We start from the raw sequence: 20,376 nt of genomic DNA on the forward strand, positions 1-20,376 counted from the left end.
AGAGGAGTTTCCAGCCATACGTGGCTGGAGAAAATCTCATATGGCTGTTGAATACAGTATATTGGCATTTATAACTCATTTAATTGACATGCTGTATGTATATAAAATAAAACCCACGTGAAATGGAAAAAAAAGAAGAATATCAGATTTAAGTTACCTTTGGTACCCGTTTTCTGGGTAGTGCAAGATTGAGCACATTATTATTACTTCTGACGTCCTTAGATGGATAATCTTCATTGTTTTCATCCACTCCTCTGGGTCCTGAAGTAATACACATGGCTGCATTAGAGTTTTCATAGTTTTTACAGTGCACAGACACAAATGTCAGATAATATCAATAATTAATGACCATACAGATGAGTAAAGTTATATGAGTGGTCTGGAAAAAAAAAGTGACTGTATTTGTGTAGAAAAATGTTCCACTAAAATAAATAAAGCCTTATTAAATCACTCAGCTGCATGTCAGAGAAAGGTAAATGGTTGACATTAAATAAAACAACATTTTATAGGTAAGCATTAAATATCTCCACAGTAGAGACAGGCAGCTGTCTTTATGTTGTCAAAACTCTCAGACTACGCAGCTCTAGTACACATTCCTCTCGTGCCACAATAGTGGACTAACAGGACGGCACTACACACACATTTTTACAGAAAACCAAATGAAATTTAATACATTCTTTCTCAGAGGAATTCATGTTTTTTTGTGGTTGTTTGTACATTTTTTAATCATACAATACAGCGAAGAAGATGAAGACCAGAAACAATGAAGAAGACAAAAAATGTTTATTAACAGCAGACATCATCAGTGTCTATTGAAGACAGAAACAGAATACAGCAGAGGAAAGAAAATTCAAGTCCAGTCGAGCAGAGCTGAGTCGAATATTAAGTAAAGTAGAATCAAATCGATTAGGAGTCGAATTGAGGGTAGAAAAGTACATTTGAGTTGTAGCTAGTCAAGTCGAATAGAGAAGAGCAGCGTAAAGTGAAGTACAATAGAAAAAGGTCGAGTCATGTCAGGTAGAGTATTGGGGAGTGCAGAGTAGAATAGAGTAGATCACATTTAAGTGCAGTGAAGTATAGTAATGTAAAGTAGAGCAGAGTGGAGTAAAGAATTGTAATGTTAGAGTTAAGAAGAGTAGAATTATTTAAATTAGGGAAAAGCAAAGTAAAAAAGAATACATTAGAGTAGAATGGACTAATGTAGAGTCATGCAGAGTAGAACAGAGTACAGAAGAGTTGTGTAAAGTGAAATAGAGTAGAGCACATTAGAGGACAGTGAAGTAGAGTAATATAAAGTAAAGCAAAGTAGAATGGAGTAGTGTGGAGCAGAGAAGTGTAGTGCAATGTAGAGTTGACTAATGCAGGGTAGAGTAGAGTAGAGTAGAGTAGAGTAGAGTAGAGTAGAGTAGAGTAGAGTAGAGTAGAGTAGAACAGAGTGAAGTAATGTAGATTAAAAAAGAGTATGGTGGTGTACATCAGAATAGAATAGCGTAAAGCACAGTAGAGCAGAGTAAAGTAGAGCAGAGCAGAGCAGAGCGGAGTAGAGTAGAGTAGGGTAGAGAAGAGTAAAATAGAGTGGAGTAGAATAGGGTAGAGTAGAGTAGAGTACTGTAGATTAGAAAGAGAAGGGTGGTATGCAGCAGAATAGAATAGTGTAAAGCACAGTAGAGCAGAGCAGAGTACAGTAGAGTACAGTACAGCAGAACAAAGTACCTGAGGCAGGTAGAGGTGTGCCTCGGAACAGCTCGTAGAACTTGGACAGGTAGGTGATCATCCTGGTTTTATCCAGCTCCTGGTCGACACTCAGCTCCTTCGCAGATGTGAATGATCGGATTCCAAATTCACGCTCACTGATGTCAAAAGCCAGCTGGAGATTTGCTGAGTGGTCTTCCTCGTTTAACGAGTCAAAATCTCTGATGGAAAAAGACAGTAATGGTGGCTTGAGTAGGAGGAAGGTAATAAAAAGAGATTCAGAGTATGTATGTCATGGCAAAGCAGCTGGGAAAATTATACAGTGACTGTGTCAGCCTACAGTAAGGTTTCAGTTTTCATTGTGAAACCATTTACTTCTGTCTGTTTCTGGTTTCCCATGATCTCTCTACAACGCATGCACACAGACATTTTCATTCCACATTGTTTCTTAAGTGCAGACTTTCCAGTATCCCAACCATTTAAGATGCCCCGAATAAAGACAGTAGGGTTTGTTACAGAGATTCTTAAAAGGATTATTTCCTGACTTTGATTTCGTGTTGGTGTCCCTTGATTGATACTGAGCAGTGTAAGATAATACGCACACTGATATGCAAACAGTTATCGTCAGCACAATGGAATGACTTTACACAAGAACGTATCTTATTCAACCGCTTTTCACTGCTGCAGAAGAACTTGTTTCTCATATTGCAGGAGAAAATAGCAGCACATTACCTCTTATGGGAGGAAAAAAAACAACAGCTGTGACGTCTCTGCCTACACTGACAGTGTGCAGACACCATGAGAAATAATGTAAAGAAGGGGGCAGTAACCTAGCAGCAGCACACACAAACTTTGGTGTTATTATGTCAGTACAGAGGCTCGCTCTTTCTTCCTTTTCTTCGAACCTGTTCAACCCTCTGCAGTCGGCTCTGCTGACAGGCATGCATATGGAGGAGGGAAGGGGGAAAAATGCCAGTGGTTCCTGGAAACTTACAGGACCACATGAAATCGTAGTGGCATGTGGCAGGGTATGAAGGCAGTAATTAAAGAGTGAGAGGATATAATTAGATTTGTAAATGTACTAATCTACAGTTGCATTGGCTAATTCCATGCTGTGCAAGGCAGTCTAACCATAAAAAGTGGAAACTAAGGTACAGTTTGTTTTTTTAAGGAGGATTTTGTCCTTTAAGTGGATACTAAAGTACACAAAGTCCCGCATGAGTCGTTTTTCTTCACAACTCTAGATCAACAGACAGGAAGGACTGTTGTTTACACTTAAATACTATTTAATAATCGTATTTGTTGAGGATCCACTCTAATACAGATGACGGATTTATTTCAATTGAGCTGATTATCTCACTGACAAAATGCCCTTGGTAAAACTGTGTGAAATGTACACAGTGTACACTCTAAAAACCCCCTCTGTTTGCACACTATGGTATCAGCTAACTTTACGTAAAGAACAGCTATGTATGAGGTCTTCTTCACGGCTATATGCAAACTAAAAAGGGCTGCATGTTTTAAAAGTTGTGAGGAGGTGGAGAACACACAGATCACAGAGCTGCTCTCATACCAGGCATATTTAACACATACATATCAAATGAATTTCCTCACTCGTTACAGTGAATGCATATGTGCATGAAATACTATAAAGACATAACATAACAAGGCTGTTTAAGATGCAAAGATACAAAGCTGCAGGCTGATATTATCTGATGTGTGTTACTTACATCAGCTGAGGTTTGAACCTATGGATGAGGGCGCAGAGGGCGATGCCACTTCTCCAAGAAGACGTCAAGTCTGTAATCATCACATTCCTGTAGCCCTCGGTCTGTTTCTGGCACCAGGTAAGAAGCCTCGCCGGTCTGATCTCTGACTCTACAAACAGAAACAAGTAAGATCTGTCAATAAAACATTGCAATTCCGCAAATAACTTCTTGCATTTATATAGGCTGTGTTATAAAATCTCCCTGTTAGACTCAGGAAGTTTAGGCTGAAGAGGGCCAACACATGGTGTGTCAGTAAATAAGGTCACAAATGGTACTGAGGTATGTGCTCATCTTTGTTGTTTTTGTCTGGACATGTACATCCTTGCTGCCTTTGATGAGTGCCTTAAGTTATATCAGTTGAATCAGCTCAGCATGTAGAGCTTCCTTGCTGTTAGTTCCCTGTGCAAACACGATCCCATTTTGAACTATGCAGCACTATAATTAAAAGAGCTCTCTATGACATTCAGAGAGTCTGATTCAGGTTGTTTGCACACAGTTCTCAACATGATAGTGGCTGAGTCAGAATATAGGCGCTACGCTTCCACAGTGACGCTGTCCTGATGATTGCAGTAACCACCAGGTGCAGCATCACTGTACAGAGCCATTTCACAAAACCTTTCATCTGCCCGGCCCCGCTGGTTGCTTGTTTTTGTGGGTTTCCATCCTACAATCCCCCTACTATGGGAAAATAAGCAGTATACCGCTGCAGCTTAATGGGCTGTCTTAATATGAGCACCATTTGAATTCCTGAAATCGTCATGCCCTCTCCTCACAGCGCTAGTTTGGTCCACATCGCAGGTATCCCAGCTGCATGCTCTCTGCAGAAAATCAGTCACTTCCCATACAAAAAGAAAGGGACTGAATTTTGTCACCAGTCCTATCGTGCACAGTGAGGCTGCGCCGTGAGCACAGTGCATAGCTGATGCAGTAAGCTAGCCAGTGGGATACACACATAGGGCTTCATATGCACTATCATGCACCTGCAGCCAGACCACTTTACTGCAACAATGAACAGAGGAGCTGAGGTGCTCAGTAGCCTGATTGGTAGAGTGGGCGCCCCATGTACAGAAGCTAAGTCCTCGCCGCAGCGACCGTGGGTTCGATTCCAAACTTGGCACTTTGCTGCATATCACCTCCTCTTTCTCCCCCTTTCATGCTTAGACTGTCCTATCTAATAAAGTAAAAAGCCCAAAAAATAATCTTAAAAAAAAAAAAATAGTAGCTCAGATTACAACACATACGGAGAGGGAGCATGACTGCATTCTCTGCTCAGGACGCCATCACTCCACTATATCTTTACATTGTAAATCCTTGTTTGCTGCTATATCAATGTTCTGCATGTTGCATGCAGAACATTTAAATGTTATAAATGAGGATTAGTGTTAATGTTTTGCCACAAATACATTTTATCAGGATACCCTCATCCTGTTTGCACTTCAAAAAATATTTCTTGGAGAATAAAAAACAGGTTATTTTAAACGGGGACATAAAGAAATGTAACTTTGAGAGTGAGATAATTGACTGTTCAAAGTTCTGTGTTGTTCATATGAGGATCTTTTCAAAGTAACATAGTGGAAACCCTTAACAATCACTGAGATAACTACTCAAAATAATCTAAAGAACTAGGTCAGCATCACATCATTGCTTTGAAGGATAGATCCTCTCATGACAACAACACAAGAATCTGTCGATTCCAGTTGGACTTGCCTCGTCTGCAGAGATTGACGGGTCGACGTATGGTTGCAGCACGCTCCAGAGAGCAGGGATTCAGCTCTGCACTGATGTACAAGTGACGCACCTAAAACAGGAAGCAAACTTCGTATATATGACAGGAATGGACAGAAAGTAAGGATCTTTTATCGTCAAAGTGAGTACTCCGTATAACCTGGTGTGGCCTGACACAGGAGGAGTTGAGATTGGGGTATCGAGTCCCAGGGTCTATGGTGTACTGGTCAAAGTTTTTGGCAATGTTTTCAGGTGTTGTCTGTGGAAGCAGCCTGTAAATACTCTCCCTATAGAAACACAGTGCAAAATACATTGTTATTTTTTCACTTTACAGGGTTCACACACATTTTCATGGATTATTTTAAAAAATGTTTTCTTGTCTAACTTGCCTTGCATTTTTCAAACATATCAGATTTGAAACTTCATTCAAACATGATGTCAGCTAGCTGGCATACATGAAAAGAGAGAGGGACTTTGGGGAAAAACTTAACAATCGTACGTGATGGTAAACGAAATGTCAGACATCAATGCATATTAGAGCAAAGTTACGTCAGCAGCTACAGAAAATACATTTTCCGTTACGTTACATGTCATGGAAGGCTATCCACGGAAGATTACTGTAACAATTTCATGACAGACAACAAAATTCCATGACTTTTCCAAAACTTTAAATAACTTTTTGTAATTCCATGACTTTTCCAGGCCTGGACAATGTGATTTTAAAATTAATACATTAAATTCCATGTTTCAGGTTTTCCATGACTGCGAGAACAAAAACTTTAACATCGTAGAGCTTATTTATGCTGTGAGTGTCTAAATACTTACGGAATCACATAAATATCTGCGTGTGTGTGTGTGTGTGTGTGTGTACCTCTCTGCCAGCACTTCCAGAGCTGTCCGACCCTGAGCCCAGCTCTTTACCATCCAGGCCGTGTCAAAGGCAGCCAGGAAGCCTCTGGCACAACCGGTCCCCATTGGCCAGAATGGCTAAACACGTGAAAAGAAAACATGAAGACATCAATATAACTGTGTGTCAGCATACGTGAGGATGAGTTGTCTAAAAGCTGATTTTTCAGGCTCCTCAACACCCTGCTACCATCCCACATTCACCTGAACCTATTTGACTTGACACATCTTGCCCTTCCTTACCTCTAGCAGACTGTCGCCAACCAGTGCTACCAGCAGCTGGTGTCCAAATCTCTCCCTGACCAGAGCAGCGTTCTCAGAGGCGTACATGCTTGTAAAGTCAAACATTGCTACATCTGGCTGCCCGCTGTGGTTCATGGCAAAATCCAGCGTGGGAAGTTGGTAGTTGGTGCCAAAGTCAGCAGCCTCACGGGCGTAGCACAGAAGAGCTTCCTGGTTGACATTTTCACTGCTCAACAACATCTGGGTGTCTACATAATCCTGTTGAACAGAAGCAAGACAGTCAGTAGACGTTTACACAGAGTAAGACTACAGTTTAGCATTTCTAAAAGACCAAGATTACTGTCTTTATGATCTGTTCCCTTAGAGAGTTTCTGTTAGCAACGCTGCACACAGAAATGAAATAAAAGCTTGACTGTACATCATAATGGATAAGATAATGAAAAGTATGACTACAGAATCATGCGTTCAACTTTGTCTTCCCATCTCTTCCTCTCTCCTTATGTATACACAAACTCATGCTAAACAACACACCCGCACAAAACTCCCTTTTCCTACCCTGTAACCATTATGGCTTATTCTTCAATCTGAAGTGGCTTTTTATTATTATCATTATTATTATTATTAATAATTATTATTTTTGTTTAATTTTTAAAATTTTCATTCATCCAAAATTAAGTAGAGTTAATATTTACTGTAGGGCTGTTGCATTTGAGTGAATTATGTTGTAGTGTTTCATGATTTCGATTCCTTGTTGTCATGTTAAATTAGCAGTTAAAAACACATTTTCAAAAAGGTGAAATGAAAATACACAATGGATCTCTGAACACATGTTCTGCTTACATTTATGACGACTCCCTTGTCCAGCAGGCTCTGTTTCTTGGCAGTCATAACAAAGTAATGCGTGTTGTCCTTGTAGTACACAATGTTCTCCAGATCAATACCTGCAACACATTTTATGGTTTGAGAATGGCAGTTTTTTAATGCACCAGTGGGTCGTCAAATTGTTATTGAGGACATTTGTACTTAGCGAAGAAATTCATTCATTTAACCCAGACCACAATCTTTTTCCTAAACCTAACCAAGAGAAGACTTTCTGGCAGAAAGCCTGAGGCAGACTTCTCTCGACAGCCTTGTGGAGTGACTGTCTCAAACCCATCAGTGTCTAATTCATCTTTGTGCCAGTTAACACCGCAGTGAGGCAGTCTGACTGCGCTTCTCTCCCACCTGTCTCCTCTTTGAGGTCCAGGAAGAACTTCTGGTTGAAGATAAAGGCCACACCGCTGATCTCCTCTACTTTGGCCTCTGCAGTGGTATTCCTGTTGATGAAGTTAGCTGTGATGGCGATCGCCAGCTTCCCCCTGAACTCCTTCCTTTTGAAACCTGAGAAAGAAAAGCACAAAGTCAGATAAAGGATGAAACAGAGAAACAAGGGGGGAAAAATACTTTCATCTTTCCAAACAAACCAGTCCTATCGACCTGTCTGTTATAACCAAAGGAAATCTAGCCTTAAACCATAATTACATGGCAGTTATTTTAGGATAAGAGGCAGCTTACCAAGGTAAGCCTTTATATAGCCGAGGGAACAAAAGCCGTGGATTGTAAAAAGCACCATGAATTTGATGCTATCATCAAAGTTAAATGCCCTTTTCTTAATTAACCTTCAGAGCTGCAACTATAGCAGTGAAGAGCCACTTGTATAATTTTCATACCATAGAACAACTTTCATTTTATTAAGAATTTAATTAAATTAGTATTCAATGGATCTTACTCTATGCAACACTGAACCGGAAAAATAGTTCTTTTGACAACTGTCTACTTCAGATATTTGGAAAAAACAAAACAGGGACAAAGGACACAAAATTCAGGGGTTCTCTCAATGTTAACTCTATAATTAATTAAGGTTATACATTTTAGTGGTAGTTTTTCAAATAAACTTTTCAAACCGGCAAGAACTCATGAAAAATGTCACTAATTCTGAAGCTGTGAGGTGAAGCAAGGAAAAATAAAATGGATTGGTTGCTTACAACAAATTGATGTTTGATGTAGTGAGCATACTTTCTGGGGGCAGAGGTAAAACATCTGAACTTGTGTCACAACTACTCCATACCGTTCCTCCCCTCTGCGTCTTTGTCTGTAGAGTACATCTGATTATATATAACTCTGTGTTACTGTAGCTATAAAGCAGGCTGACTGCAGGGAAAAATTATTCTCCCCAGGCTCCATCATAATTGAAGAATGAGCTAAATATCTCATTCTGCCCCAAAATGTCCTTTTTAGGAATAAGCATCTGATGTGAATTGGTTGTTAGATGACAGCATTTTTAGGAGAGAGACCGAAACAGTGAGATAGAGAGATGGCGAGAGTCCAGCATGAATGCATCAGCTGCTGCACCGAGCCCGAGCTCTGTTCTATTTCTGTACAGAGTTTAAGGGTTTCATTTATAACCATTCCCACTGGGAGAGATCCATGGATTCATACAAGTGCAAATTTACAAAAGGTGAGTTTTATTTATTGCTCCGTAACGCGGTACAAGTTCTTCAAAGTGAGAGTTCAGGGACACTATGCAATAAACAGGAGGTGTGCTAGGTTTTATCCGAGTTAAGCTAATAACTCTAAAACATCAATTCTTGTAGTTCACAATAATGCAAACACATGGAAATGAAATATGGTTACTATATTATTAAAAAGATGAAATGAAGCATTTGCATTGTGTGAGTCTTTTAAAGGGAACCCCTTATGCTTTACTGTATTTTGTGTCTTATTTATACTGTTAAAATGACGGATGTTCATATTAAATGTGGCCAAAGTTTCAAATAATAAGGTAAACTTATGTAAAAGTAATCCCTGTGTTTAAAAATCTCAGACTTCAGGCCGTTCTGCATACTCTTTTTCAAATGTTTTTGTTTTTCCTTAACTCTGGCTGCAGGATGTCAGATTGTGCCAGATTTCTTTATATGGTCGTCTGCTCCAGGCACGTTACTGCAAGTGTTATCTAACGTGGCATACACTGCTACATGAAGCTACATGCTAAAGTCAGGGAAATGTGATATTGATTGCCAATGTGGTAAATTTTTCCCGGATTTCAGATCATATTCATGTTGGAACATGTTCTGTTGTTCTAAGAAGCTTTTATTGGTGATTGTTATGTCGTTACTAGATGCAATGACGGTGCAGAGATGCCAAGATACAGCAGACCTATAAACACTGATCAATCAGAGCAGAATGGGCTTTTTAAGGACAGGGTCTTAAAGAGCCTCAGACAATAGGTCAATACAGGAATAACAGCCGAGGCTGTGTGAGGAAAATTGAGTGGTTTTTTTTCAATAATTAACCAAACATGTTCTAGAAGAAACTCAAAATACAAGTCTGAACCTTAAAATAAGCAAAATAGGTTGTCATGGTATTGGAGCTCTTTGTTTCAAGAAACTTGTACATTTGAGAGTGACAGTGTAATCCTTCGCATTGAATATTGTTGGTGGGAAAACATACACTCAGGTCACAGATTGCTCCTCCTTTGCTCAGACACAGGTAACTTTATATCGTACTTTGTGAACAAGTTGAAATACATCCTTGAGGCATCTATACTGTTCACTCCTTTTGTTTGCCATCTTCTCACCTTCCAGAGTATTCCTGCGTCCGTCCGCCCCCACCACGACATCAAAATCAAAGTTAGCCACGGGGTGATCAGCCGGTCGGATTGCAGCCCTCCACCCAAGCCCTGGGAGACAGAGATGAGGACAGATATAGAGTAAGACGCATAAAATAAATCCTGGGAACATTCCCTTTTGCTGTACTCCAAATAACAATCAGCACATAGAATGACAGGAGATAGATATTTGTATTTTTGCTAAAGGACACTTCAGCAGTGTCTCAGTTAAGACATTCTGTCATCTGCTGTGCTTGAACGTTTCTAAATTTGTCACTACAGAGAAAAACATATTGGCACACTTGAACACTGTAACATGTAAGTTCACTGAAAAAATGCAGAAACAATATGGCTTTTCATGTCACACTTTAAAAAGTAATGTTTTAAAAAAGTCTGACTGACAAACACAACATTGTCTCAGATTTAATATTAGCTATTTGAAGTATGAGGTGTGAATGATGCAGGAGTGAGAGACCGCACAGTAAAAGCTAGGCAGTTTGTTGTGCAATATCACCATGTGGAAAATGTACTCCATGATGTCAAGGACACAGCTAAGTCCGTCACAGCAGAACAGGACGGATAAGTTTGTGTCTAAATTTAGGCTAGGCTCTTGTTGTTATCAGTGTATAGATATTACAGCTGAGGAGACAACACCTGACAACAGTGCGGTCTTAATTTTCTTCTGGAGAGTCAAGAGTTCAATGTGAAGTGCTGAATGTCAAAAAAAAAATAATGACATGAGAGTAAAAGATACTAGCACAACATTTTGTTTTAAGCAAAGGGAACAATGGGTATTTACTGGTAATAATGTGACAGGTGCACACTTGAGCACTAACAGGAAAGTTGGGCAACATACTTGACCTCTGTTAACCTCATATAAATAGGATGAAAAACTAAATCAGTGCCAATGTTTGTCTCCTGTTTATGGGCGGCTGTCAAGGAAATTAAATACTGCAGGAGGAGAAGTCCCTTGCTGTCTGACCAGCCTGGAAGCAGAGCGCCAAACTACAGAATGGGAGAGTAAACACAGATCTTCCAGTAAGCTACGCAGGATCTGTGTAACAAACTGACAGATGCAGCTTTACACATTATTAAACTTTTCAGCCTCATTCTACTTCACGTCCCAGTTTTATTGTTTCCAGCTGCTCAAATCTCCTCATCTTCCCAAAGCTTGCAGATCATAAAACAACTGTCAGTGGGTGAAAATAAAAGCGCTGTTAATCTATTGTTTGGACGTGTGGACGGATACCTTCATTTTCCTGATCCTCTGGAGGTTCCAGCAGCTTGACAAACTCCACATTGATGTGGAACTCAACTGCAACAATCAGGGCGACCTTCAGCAGGACCAGCTGCAGCTTCTGAATGCCTGGTAGACACAGAAACACACATTAGTGTTTGGATACAGATGTAAAACACTGCCAGACTTTGTGTTTAGTGTTATGTTGTCTTGACACTGCAGCGGAAAGCCAGAGCTCCACTGCTCTCCTGTATCTTTGTTAAGGCTTTTCCTCTTGTGGCTATGTTGAAAAGATTAAAAACAATCAAAGCTCAAGTGATGTGCAAATAAATAACAGGGTCAATAAATTATATCTAAAAATTCTATATTTCATTTATACTATTGTACAGTTTTAAAACTTTCGTAATTGAAATACTTCTTCTTCTTCCCGCATCCATTATATTCTCTTTGAAATGGAATCAGTCAGTCAAGTTTATTTATGCTCCACTGAACATAACAATTACACAAAACATGGATAAGCTTAAAAAAACAAGTAAAATTACACACAAAACACAAACATGCATCAAAAGTTGTTGTTCATTATTGATGCAAAGTTTTCGTAAAATTTTAAGCTATTTACAGGGAAGCTGTAACATTTAGCAAAGAGAAATATGCAAATAAAAAGCAAAATAATCTACGATCAGCATCAGAAATAGTTATTGTGTCACATTACAGCAGCTCTCATACATAAGCAAAGAGAAATTATACAAAACACAGAAAATAGAAAAATAAGAAGTATGTATAAATATGTCTATTATGGGAAGCCCAGTAGCTCACCTGGTAAAGCAGGTACCCCAAATGCAAAGGCTATGTCCTTACCGCAGCAGCCGTGGGCTCACTTCTAACCCACAGCCCTTCGCTGCATGTCATACCCGCTCTTTCCCCCTTTCAAGCTATACCTTTCCTATCTAATAAAGGCCAAAAAAAGCCCGCCTACCCCCAAAAACTGCAAGACCATGATTTTTTAACTCTAATATTGAATATATCGTTGACTAGATGATTTTAGTCTTTAATAAGATGCAGCATGTTTTGCTTCTGTGGATTCAGATACTCACTGATGTGATCTATGGCGCCAGCACAGAATTTGCCATAAAACTTTTTGGCCCCGAGGCCCCGCAGGTCATGAATGGTGTAAGGCCAAAGGTGCAACACGTTGTTCCTGGAGAAGGAGTCTCTCTTCTCGATTACCACTGCTTTGGCACCCATCAAAGCTAGCTCGATGGCTGTCCGCAGGCCGCAGGGGCCTCCTCCGATGATGAGGCACTAAATAAGAGAGAATGACAAATTGGCCTCATTACTTACACAAGGCACAGAGATCTGCCCTACATCAGGAAGACATCTGTATTCACACACAACTGAGAGTTTTCCTGCAGAGGAGGGCAGATGAAAAATGGTTTAGGTCCTGCGTGTTTATTAACATACCAGGGAGCATTATAACATCTACATAGATCATGAGAGGGAGAAGCACTTTCTGCACCACTGGAGCATTTAGCGGCTGAGTGTCTCACTTGAGGACACTTCAGGACAGACACTGACTCTGAGGATCACTCAAGACTTAAGATGACACCCACAGGCCACCATGTGTGCGCAAGCATTGTTGGTAAAACAAAAGAAACATGAAGCGGAACATTTATCAGGAAACTGCCAAGACAAATATTTGAAAACATCAACTGAAAACCATTAAAACAAGCTTTACATATCCAAGGTGTTATTCATGCATCAACCTCACCCAAAAATGCATGAAGTCAGTTCACTGAGGTTACAGCGTCTGTCTGAGAATGTGCGGCTCAAACATGACATCATGCTCTTGAATGATAGATGAAAGAAGTGACGCATGTGTGCTGGCAAGCTGGATCTTCTCTCCTTCTAAACATGTTGAGAGGCATTACGGGAGATGTGTGTGTCTTTTATTCTTGTGGCATTTAATCCAGAGTCAAACCACTTCTGAGGGTGTCTCCTGCTGTGCTCAACAAGGTGGACAGTCTCCTGTCTCGATAGCCCCACCAAATTAGCACTGAAAATATCTTTCTTTCTTTCACCTATGCAGGACTGACTTCAGTCTGACAGCACAAAGAGCTACCACTGTTCGGCCTCGAAATCACAGCAGCATGAAGACAGAGGTTTGCAACATATTTGGACACTAAGACTTATTTATTGCTATCCTGTGTGTCCTCAAACAGGATAACACAAAGTGAGGATAGTGCGATGAGGTGCCGCCCACCAATATCTGTTCTCTCAGACAATCAGACTGGCTGCTGTTTACAGAGCACCAAGTGCCAACTGACCAAAATCCCAAATCATACCTTAAATGGCTCTCTGCATCTCCTCCAAAAACAAGATGATTGGGGTTTTAGTCATTCCATATCTTCCCTCTGCGAGTGTGTGGTTAAACTTTGCGGTGGCATCACCGGGGATGTGAGTTATGAGGAACAAAGTGTGTCATCATGTTGCCTGAGGTTATCAGGATGACGTATTCTCAGGTGTGAAGTGCACACAGGTGGTGGAAGCGCAGTCTGGACAAGCCTGCCTGCTGGCCATGTTTTTTTTTTAACTTAACAAAGGGTAAGTATTTACACAGCCAGACAGCCATAGACAGAGATGAGAGAATGCTGACAACGTCATTTATGTGCACAGCACTAACTCAGTTTATTCAGATGGACCCTCACAATGTGTACTTTTTAATCTAAACTCATACATCTGCTTTCATCTGTCTATCAGCAGTAACAGGCTCTTTGTTTAAACCCGTTTCCATTTGCTGATATATGATTCCAGATATGAGGCTTTTCCTGATGCTGCGCTCCACATCTGTTGAGTCAGGACACACACACTTCCTTTCAGCTTCCCACTTGTGACCTCGCTCTCATCCCGGCTCCACCACACCCCGGTCACATTCGCCCCCTGCCTTATTAATGAACCCTATCTGTCAATCAGAGTGTCACTGTTCACTTTTCTTATTTCAGCAGACAGTGTAATTAAAATAAGGAGCTCTTTTACTATTACAGCATCTTAATTTGAATGTTCGACGTAAGCAGCAACCTCTGGGTCTGATAAATGAAGCTAGTGCCGAAGTGCCAAAAAAACTGTAGTTCCTCAAATGACCACATGAGGCTGGCTCCAGAAGCAAGTCACTCCCAAGACATCCCCATGTTAAAATGGCCAATTATACAGCAGAAATAAACATGTTTACAGCCTGGTACAAAACAGCCTGGTTTTAGTCTCTATAGCAAATTTCAGCATTTATGACAGATGTACAGTGAATTTTTATACAACTCATCCGTTTAGATTTTATTAAGGCTTAAAGATTTGCATAATTAAGGGAGTGGTCGCTTTGAGTGACAGGTTTTCTGACAGGTTTTCTGTGGATAGTGTCTTCAGTTCAATCAGATCCATCCTGCACTCCAACACAGCTCCAGTTCAATTCAATACAATTTTATTATTATCAATTTGTGTTGCAGCAAGTGCTAAAACAATAAAAAGACATAACATGGTCACTTCCGGTTAAAAAAAAACCCCCAAAAAAACAAGATGGCAGCGGCCGAAATGGCAAACTACAGGCTTCAAAATAGGCATCCATATACCAGTGTGTAATGTCATGATAGCCATGGTGAGGATGCTGCAGCTGCAATTTACCATTATTTTTGATATTGATTAATATGATCATTATAATGGCCCCTAATCTCAAGGTGATGAGAGGTCTTCATATTATCTATTTTTAGTTCAACCAGCAGCCAAAACCCCAGAAATATTTTGTTAACTATCGTATTTAACAAAGAAAAGTGGCAAATATTCACATTTTAGAGGCATTTTTGCTTAAAATACTACTTACATGACAGTTTTTGATACAATTTCTGCCAATGGACTAATTGATTAATTGGCTAATCATTTCAGCTCTACAGGGCACAGAAACAATATCATCCCAAACGTGAAACACAGTTGTGTTGTGAAACTGCAGGCCATTTGATAAAGCATGACAACATTTTACTTAAGGCTGTCATCTGTACAGCAAACTGAATCTAGGGTTTAACATGGATCTGAGGTGGTGGAAGGTGGAGGTGAAAGTTTAAGTAAGTCAGTCATCAAATCAGTAAATTTAAATGAGACTATTTATTTTAATTGCACTTCATCAGTCTAATAAAGAAGCGTCATTGTTTTAGGGTTAAAAGCGCACAAAGCTCTGACGAAGTGTGCTGAGAATGATTCACAACATCACATCACAGATTGTAAAAAAAAAGGTCAATTTGGAATATCTTTGTGCACAGTGAAACTTTACGAGGAAGACACGCACTGTGGTTACATGTCAGTGTCACAGCAGCCGGCCATAAAACACGAATGACATCACATCCTTGAAAGATTGCTGCTACAGCGGGAATATGAAGACAAGGCGCAGAGTGATATCACATCTGTCACTGTTAAAGAGCTGAGTCGCCATAAAACCACGAGTCGTCACCTTGTGATTCTCCCAGGGAGAGGAAGAAGTGGCGATCACGTAAAGGTCTGTCCTGTGAGTGATTAAAATAGGCTTTATGCTGCACTTGTGCCATACGTGTGTGGAAATCAGTAAGCCACCGATTAAATCTCTGGTATTTAGAGCAAAAATGCACTATCATAAATGTACAATAAGTTAGTGTTTTAATAATGCACACAATGCACTCTTTTTTACATCTGGTTTACTACTTTGCTTCAGTACCACCCTTCATTTTACAACAAAACCCTGTGGATTGTAAGAAATAAAAAAATGTGCCCTAAACATTTTTGTTCAGAGGTTTAGGGGAGTCACACTTTCCTCAAACCGTTACCTTCTTTCTTCTTTCCTATTTTGGTGTTGGCTTAAATCACATAGAACCTGTAAAAGTGAGCTCACACTGAAGCATTTAAAACACACTTTAATAACAATCTGGGCCTGGCTCCAACCTTTACGGAAGAGCCCATAAAGAGCAGAGCACACCCGCAGAACAACTGGGGCCAAATAATCATAGTTGCTGAGTGATGCTGTCTGTTTCTCTGCACAATAAAAACACTCTTTCAAGCTGGAGGCAGCTGATGCCTGAAAGGTAATCACACTCCTCCAGGTTTTCATACTTTCCCCCATCGCCTTTACTGCCAAGTCTGCCCCCCACCACCAACACCACACACCCTGACATGCTTCCATTGTCCTCATTGCTGTTATCTCTTCATAATTCAATCCAGCAATGGCTCCTCTATAGCTCTCTTCTTATATGTGTTTGAGGAATTTATCTTTTGTCTTTAATTTGCTGAATGTGATTGGCTGTTTGTGTTATGTGACAGCAGGGTTAGATGATGAAGTGCACGTTTGTCGAGGTGTTTTTTCATCTGTGTCTTTATGAAAATTATTTGTTTACGTGAACATCTGTTTCTCGTTTTGTTTGATGTATAGTGTGTACGTCTCTTAGCTGAATTATAGCATTTTTACTATTTGTATGGCTAAATACATACACATGTGGTGGGTACACTGATGGTTCAGTGACGCATTTGTCAGCGATATAATGTTACATGATGTTTGTATTTCATTCTGTGCAGCTTTTGTCACGGAGCACCTGTCTGAGAGCAACAGAACGAGTGCAAAGCAACGTATATCTCTTTAATTTCCTGTCCGGTGCGTTGGGAGCTTTTGCAGTGAAAAAGTGAGTGTTGTACTGTAGCTGGGGGTCTGTGTCTGGACAGGTGAAGGTTTTAAACACTCTACTGTGTACTTTAACAGACAGAGTGCTGATTGTTTCAAACAAAAATAAACAAAAACCTTATGATATTTTTAGACCTTTTGGATACACATTCCCAGGATTTCAGGCTTAAAAAGACCATGACCGTTTTATCTGTGCGGACTGTTTTCAAAAGCATATTGCACATGATAAAAATAAACTTGAACAAACATCCTTGAGATAGATAACCCATCACAGTGAACATTTAATCAGATTTAACGGTTCTGGCAGGATTACTGCAGTTACAACAGTTTGAGAAATCCTTATTTCATAGCTAGTGGAAACAAAGACGTATCAGCTGTCATGATTTGATTGTTGGCTGCATTTATAAGCTTCAGGGTTCCTAATGTTTAAGGTTGGTTTAGTTTAAGACTTTCAAAAACTTTTTTAAAAGCCACTAGGAATGAAATTTAAGAACATTTTTACAATAACAAAAACTGTAGAATAAAAATGCTGACTGACCTCAATTATGGTTAGGGATTATTTTGCCCCATGCTTATTATACCTTAAAGCATGCCTTTTTTGGGGAAATACCTACCATTTGTGGGCAGGTTTCGGTTTGATTTTGTGTTTCTCACTCTGTGTGTGGGATTGCACTCCCCTGATTCCTATGCTAAGTTCAGAAAAACGTTTTTCACAAAATACACCAAATTTCGTATGAATTACCTTGTACTGGTTTCTGCTACAAAATCTTGGTTAATTAGTCAATTTTCATTAAATTTGCACTTCCACGTGTTATCAAGGGTGCAGTAGCTAGCTAGCAAACGGTGGATCTCTGCTCTGTGCATTCTGACCGGAAACAACGTCAACGACCAGTGTTGTTTGTACCACTATCCTTATCTGCTTAACGATAATGCGAAAGGTATTCAGTCATTTAAAAAAAAAATATATATACATATACACATATTTTGGGACTTTAAAAATCGATGCCAGACAGAATGACTTTTGAAAGCGTGATTTAAGACATATTAATACAAGTTAAGTTCTTATTTTTGGATTAATGAATTCAATGCCTTATAAGACTTTTTAAGAATATGCAGGAACCCTGAGCTGAAGCGTGTTGCTGAACAAGTAAGAACATTGTGAAAGGGTGATGTGTGTTGCATCTTCTATTGAAAGGGCGGCCGTTAGAAAGTGGACTCCAAAGTCTGGGATAGTGGAAGACCCCTGAATGCATCACCAAAGAGACTTTTTAAAATAGCTGTGGGACCGCACAAAAATAACAAAACTTTGATAAAACAGTGCACATTTAGTCTATGTGAACTGAGATGAATCATCTCAGCATACTGAAAATGCTCTCATACCAACCCAAAAAGAAAACCAAGTAGGAGATGAATCTAAAAATGCCCAGCAGTAACAAAAATATATATAGGTATTTAATAGGTGAAACAAGTAAAATGCTTAAATTTAAATATATCTTGTACATTACAGCTGTACAAAGATATCATTAATTTTACCTTGGTGCCGACGCAGGCTTGGCCTTTCTTGTACTCCTTATGGGACATCCTCTTGTCGAGCTTACTCCACAGTGCTTTGGCTTTCCAGGAGGTCACCTTCGCCTTCAGGCTGCTGTAGAAGGTGTCATTGTCTGCGGGGTCGAGGTCCAGCTTCCTACAGAGGATATTGAAGGCCTGGAGGGTTCCCTTACAGGTCGAAGCCTGCACAAAGTTTTCAAACAGCTTCCCCACATTATCCCTCTCCTCCTCCGTCTCTCCCATCGTCCCTGCTGCAGTAGATGGTTTGGTGTGCTGAGGCTCCTGCTTACTTCAGCAGTCTCTGCCAGATGTGGCTACACCCTCGGTTTGGCCCGCACCGTCATGCCCAGTCTGAGGAGGCAAGACACACAGGAGTCTGATGTCATCTCATGGCATAATGTCTCTTACAGATGTTTTAGGCATTTGATGTTCTGCATAGTCTATTATTAGCCTGATAAAATTAGTTTCATTACATAACTTAAATTCATTTAAATGGTTTAAGGATAAGAATGTTTAAGTACTTTATGATGATAACAGCTGTATTCAATCTTCTACATGACGCAAGCTTACATTACCAAAAGACACTTGGTAGCAGTCCTCATTAAGAGTCAAGATCTAAGTCAGCATGCATTTTGAAACACTTACACCAACACTGACGAGATACCATCCCAAGTCAAGACAAGGCTGTGAGATAAATACTAGAGAGAATTAAAATGAGTCAGCATGTTGTCGTCACACAACATTTGAGCATATACACTATATACTTGTGCTTTATAGAGGCATAACCACATGGGTCTATAAAAAGGAGTTGTTTGTGGTTCTTCATACTACGTACTGGTTCAACAGAGAACCAAACTTTTCATCAGCTTCAGAGTTCACAGAACCAAACTGGTGAACTGTCAACATGAGATATTTACCGTGGTCAAATAAGCAAAACTGCGCTGTGTTGTTACAAAATACCAAGACTTTACTTAAACAGTAGCATTTATGGGTGCTGTATATTTTTGGAGTAGAGTATTGAGTTTTAAGCGATGTATTATTTTTTAATTATTAAGTCGTCTACAAGTATGGCATCCTTGCTTTTACCTCACCCATCTCTGAAATCTGCCTTTATTGTGATCTCAGCTACACACCTGTAAAGTTTTGTGTGCTAGGGGCGTTAAGTGGGGGCCAATGGCCTCTTCCCTATTTCCTAACCCTCTACTTCCAGCCCGCTTGCTTGAACCATACCCATCTTTGTTCTTGACCTTTATTTTGATCTCAACTACACACCTGTAAAGTTACATGACTCTATCTTACATGGTTGCAATGTTATCACGCTGACAAAATCTGTCCACAGACAGACAAACACCTGGCAAAACAGCTTCTGCGGTAGCTCCTGCTACACTTGGTGTCACCTGGACCACATTTGCCACAAGGACTCAAACACACACACACACACACAGACTCACGAGGTGAAAGCAATACCAGCTGTTGCAACATTGTCACGGCTGGTAATCAACACTATACATGCTACATTTGCTATAAACAGAATGCATACGTAAAAATACTATTATTAAGCCCTCACTGACAAACAGCTGAATGTACCTGCTGACAGTTCTATGTGTCGCAATTAAATATAAACAATATCTATTAGCTTGCACATGGATAAGGTGGTTTCCCTATTATTGCAACCTGCAGGGAATGCTAACCTCTCATTCCTGGTGTGCAGCACTGACCATGGATGAGTAGACCGGAAAAGTATTTGTCTTGTGGTATTTTTCATTCCAGCTCAAAAGCAGACAATGTTTTCAGCAGTAAAAAGAGAGGTCTTTGAAACGTATGCTAATCCAAGCTCATGCTAACACACACTGATTGCCTATGATTGGGTATGCATGCTTAATGGTCCACCTCCTACTGAGGTTTATGCATTAGTGTGCTTACATAT

At 40.0% G+C, this 20,376-nt stretch overlaps 1 protein-coding gene and 1 long non-coding RNA gene across 6 annotated transcripts in view; one reads left to right on the plus strand and one right to left on the minus strand.

Annotated features, from left to right (window-relative positions):
• Positions 1–20,376, minus strand: part of mical2a (microtubule associated monooxygenase, calponin and LIM domain containing 2a) — a 41,995-nt gene that overhangs the window by 13,358 nt on the left and 8,261 nt on the right. For all 5 annotated transcript variants that reach the window (XM_088077585.1, XM_042488580.2, XM_088077590.1 and 2 more), the window contains exons 2-14: positions 18,432–18,800; positions 12,313–12,520; positions 11,231–11,347; positions 9,952–10,053; positions 7,560–7,715; positions 7,176–7,276; positions 6,336–6,593; positions 6,058–6,173; positions 5,347–5,473; positions 5,169–5,259; positions 3,423–3,570; positions 1,714–1,913; positions 158–261 (exon numbers count right to left, since the gene is read on the minus strand). In XM_088077585.1, the coding sequence (XP_087933711.1) occupies positions 158–261; positions 1,714–1,913; positions 3,423–3,570; positions 5,169–5,259; positions 5,347–5,473; positions 6,058–6,173; positions 6,336–6,593; positions 7,176–7,276; positions 7,560–7,715; positions 9,952–10,053; positions 11,231–11,347; positions 12,313–12,520; positions 18,432–18,692 (1,989 nt within the window). In that variant the 5' untranslated portion in view covers positions 18,693–18,800. The remainder of the gene's footprint in view (positions 1–157; positions 262–1,713; positions 1,914–3,422; positions 3,571–5,168; positions 5,260–5,346; positions 5,474–6,057; positions 6,174–6,335; positions 6,594–7,175; positions 7,277–7,559; positions 7,716–9,951; positions 10,054–11,230; positions 11,348–12,312; positions 12,521–18,431; positions 18,801–20,376) is intronic.
• Positions 8,601–11,326, plus strand: LOC121944762 (uncharacterized). The gene is made up of 3 exons (XR_006105925.2): positions 8,601–8,832; positions 9,959–10,083; positions 10,922–11,326. It is a non-coding gene; the product is annotated as an uncharacterized LOC121944762 (long non-coding RNA).

Source organism: Plectropomus leopardus, chromosome 1 (genome assembly GCF_026936395.1).
Source record: "Plectropomus leopardus strain MGB_pleo_1.0 chromosome 1, ASM2693639v1, whole genome shotgun sequence".
Classification (NCBI taxonomy): domain Eukaryota; kingdom Metazoa; phylum Chordata; class Actinopteri; order Perciformes; family Serranidae; genus Plectropomus; species Plectropomus leopardus.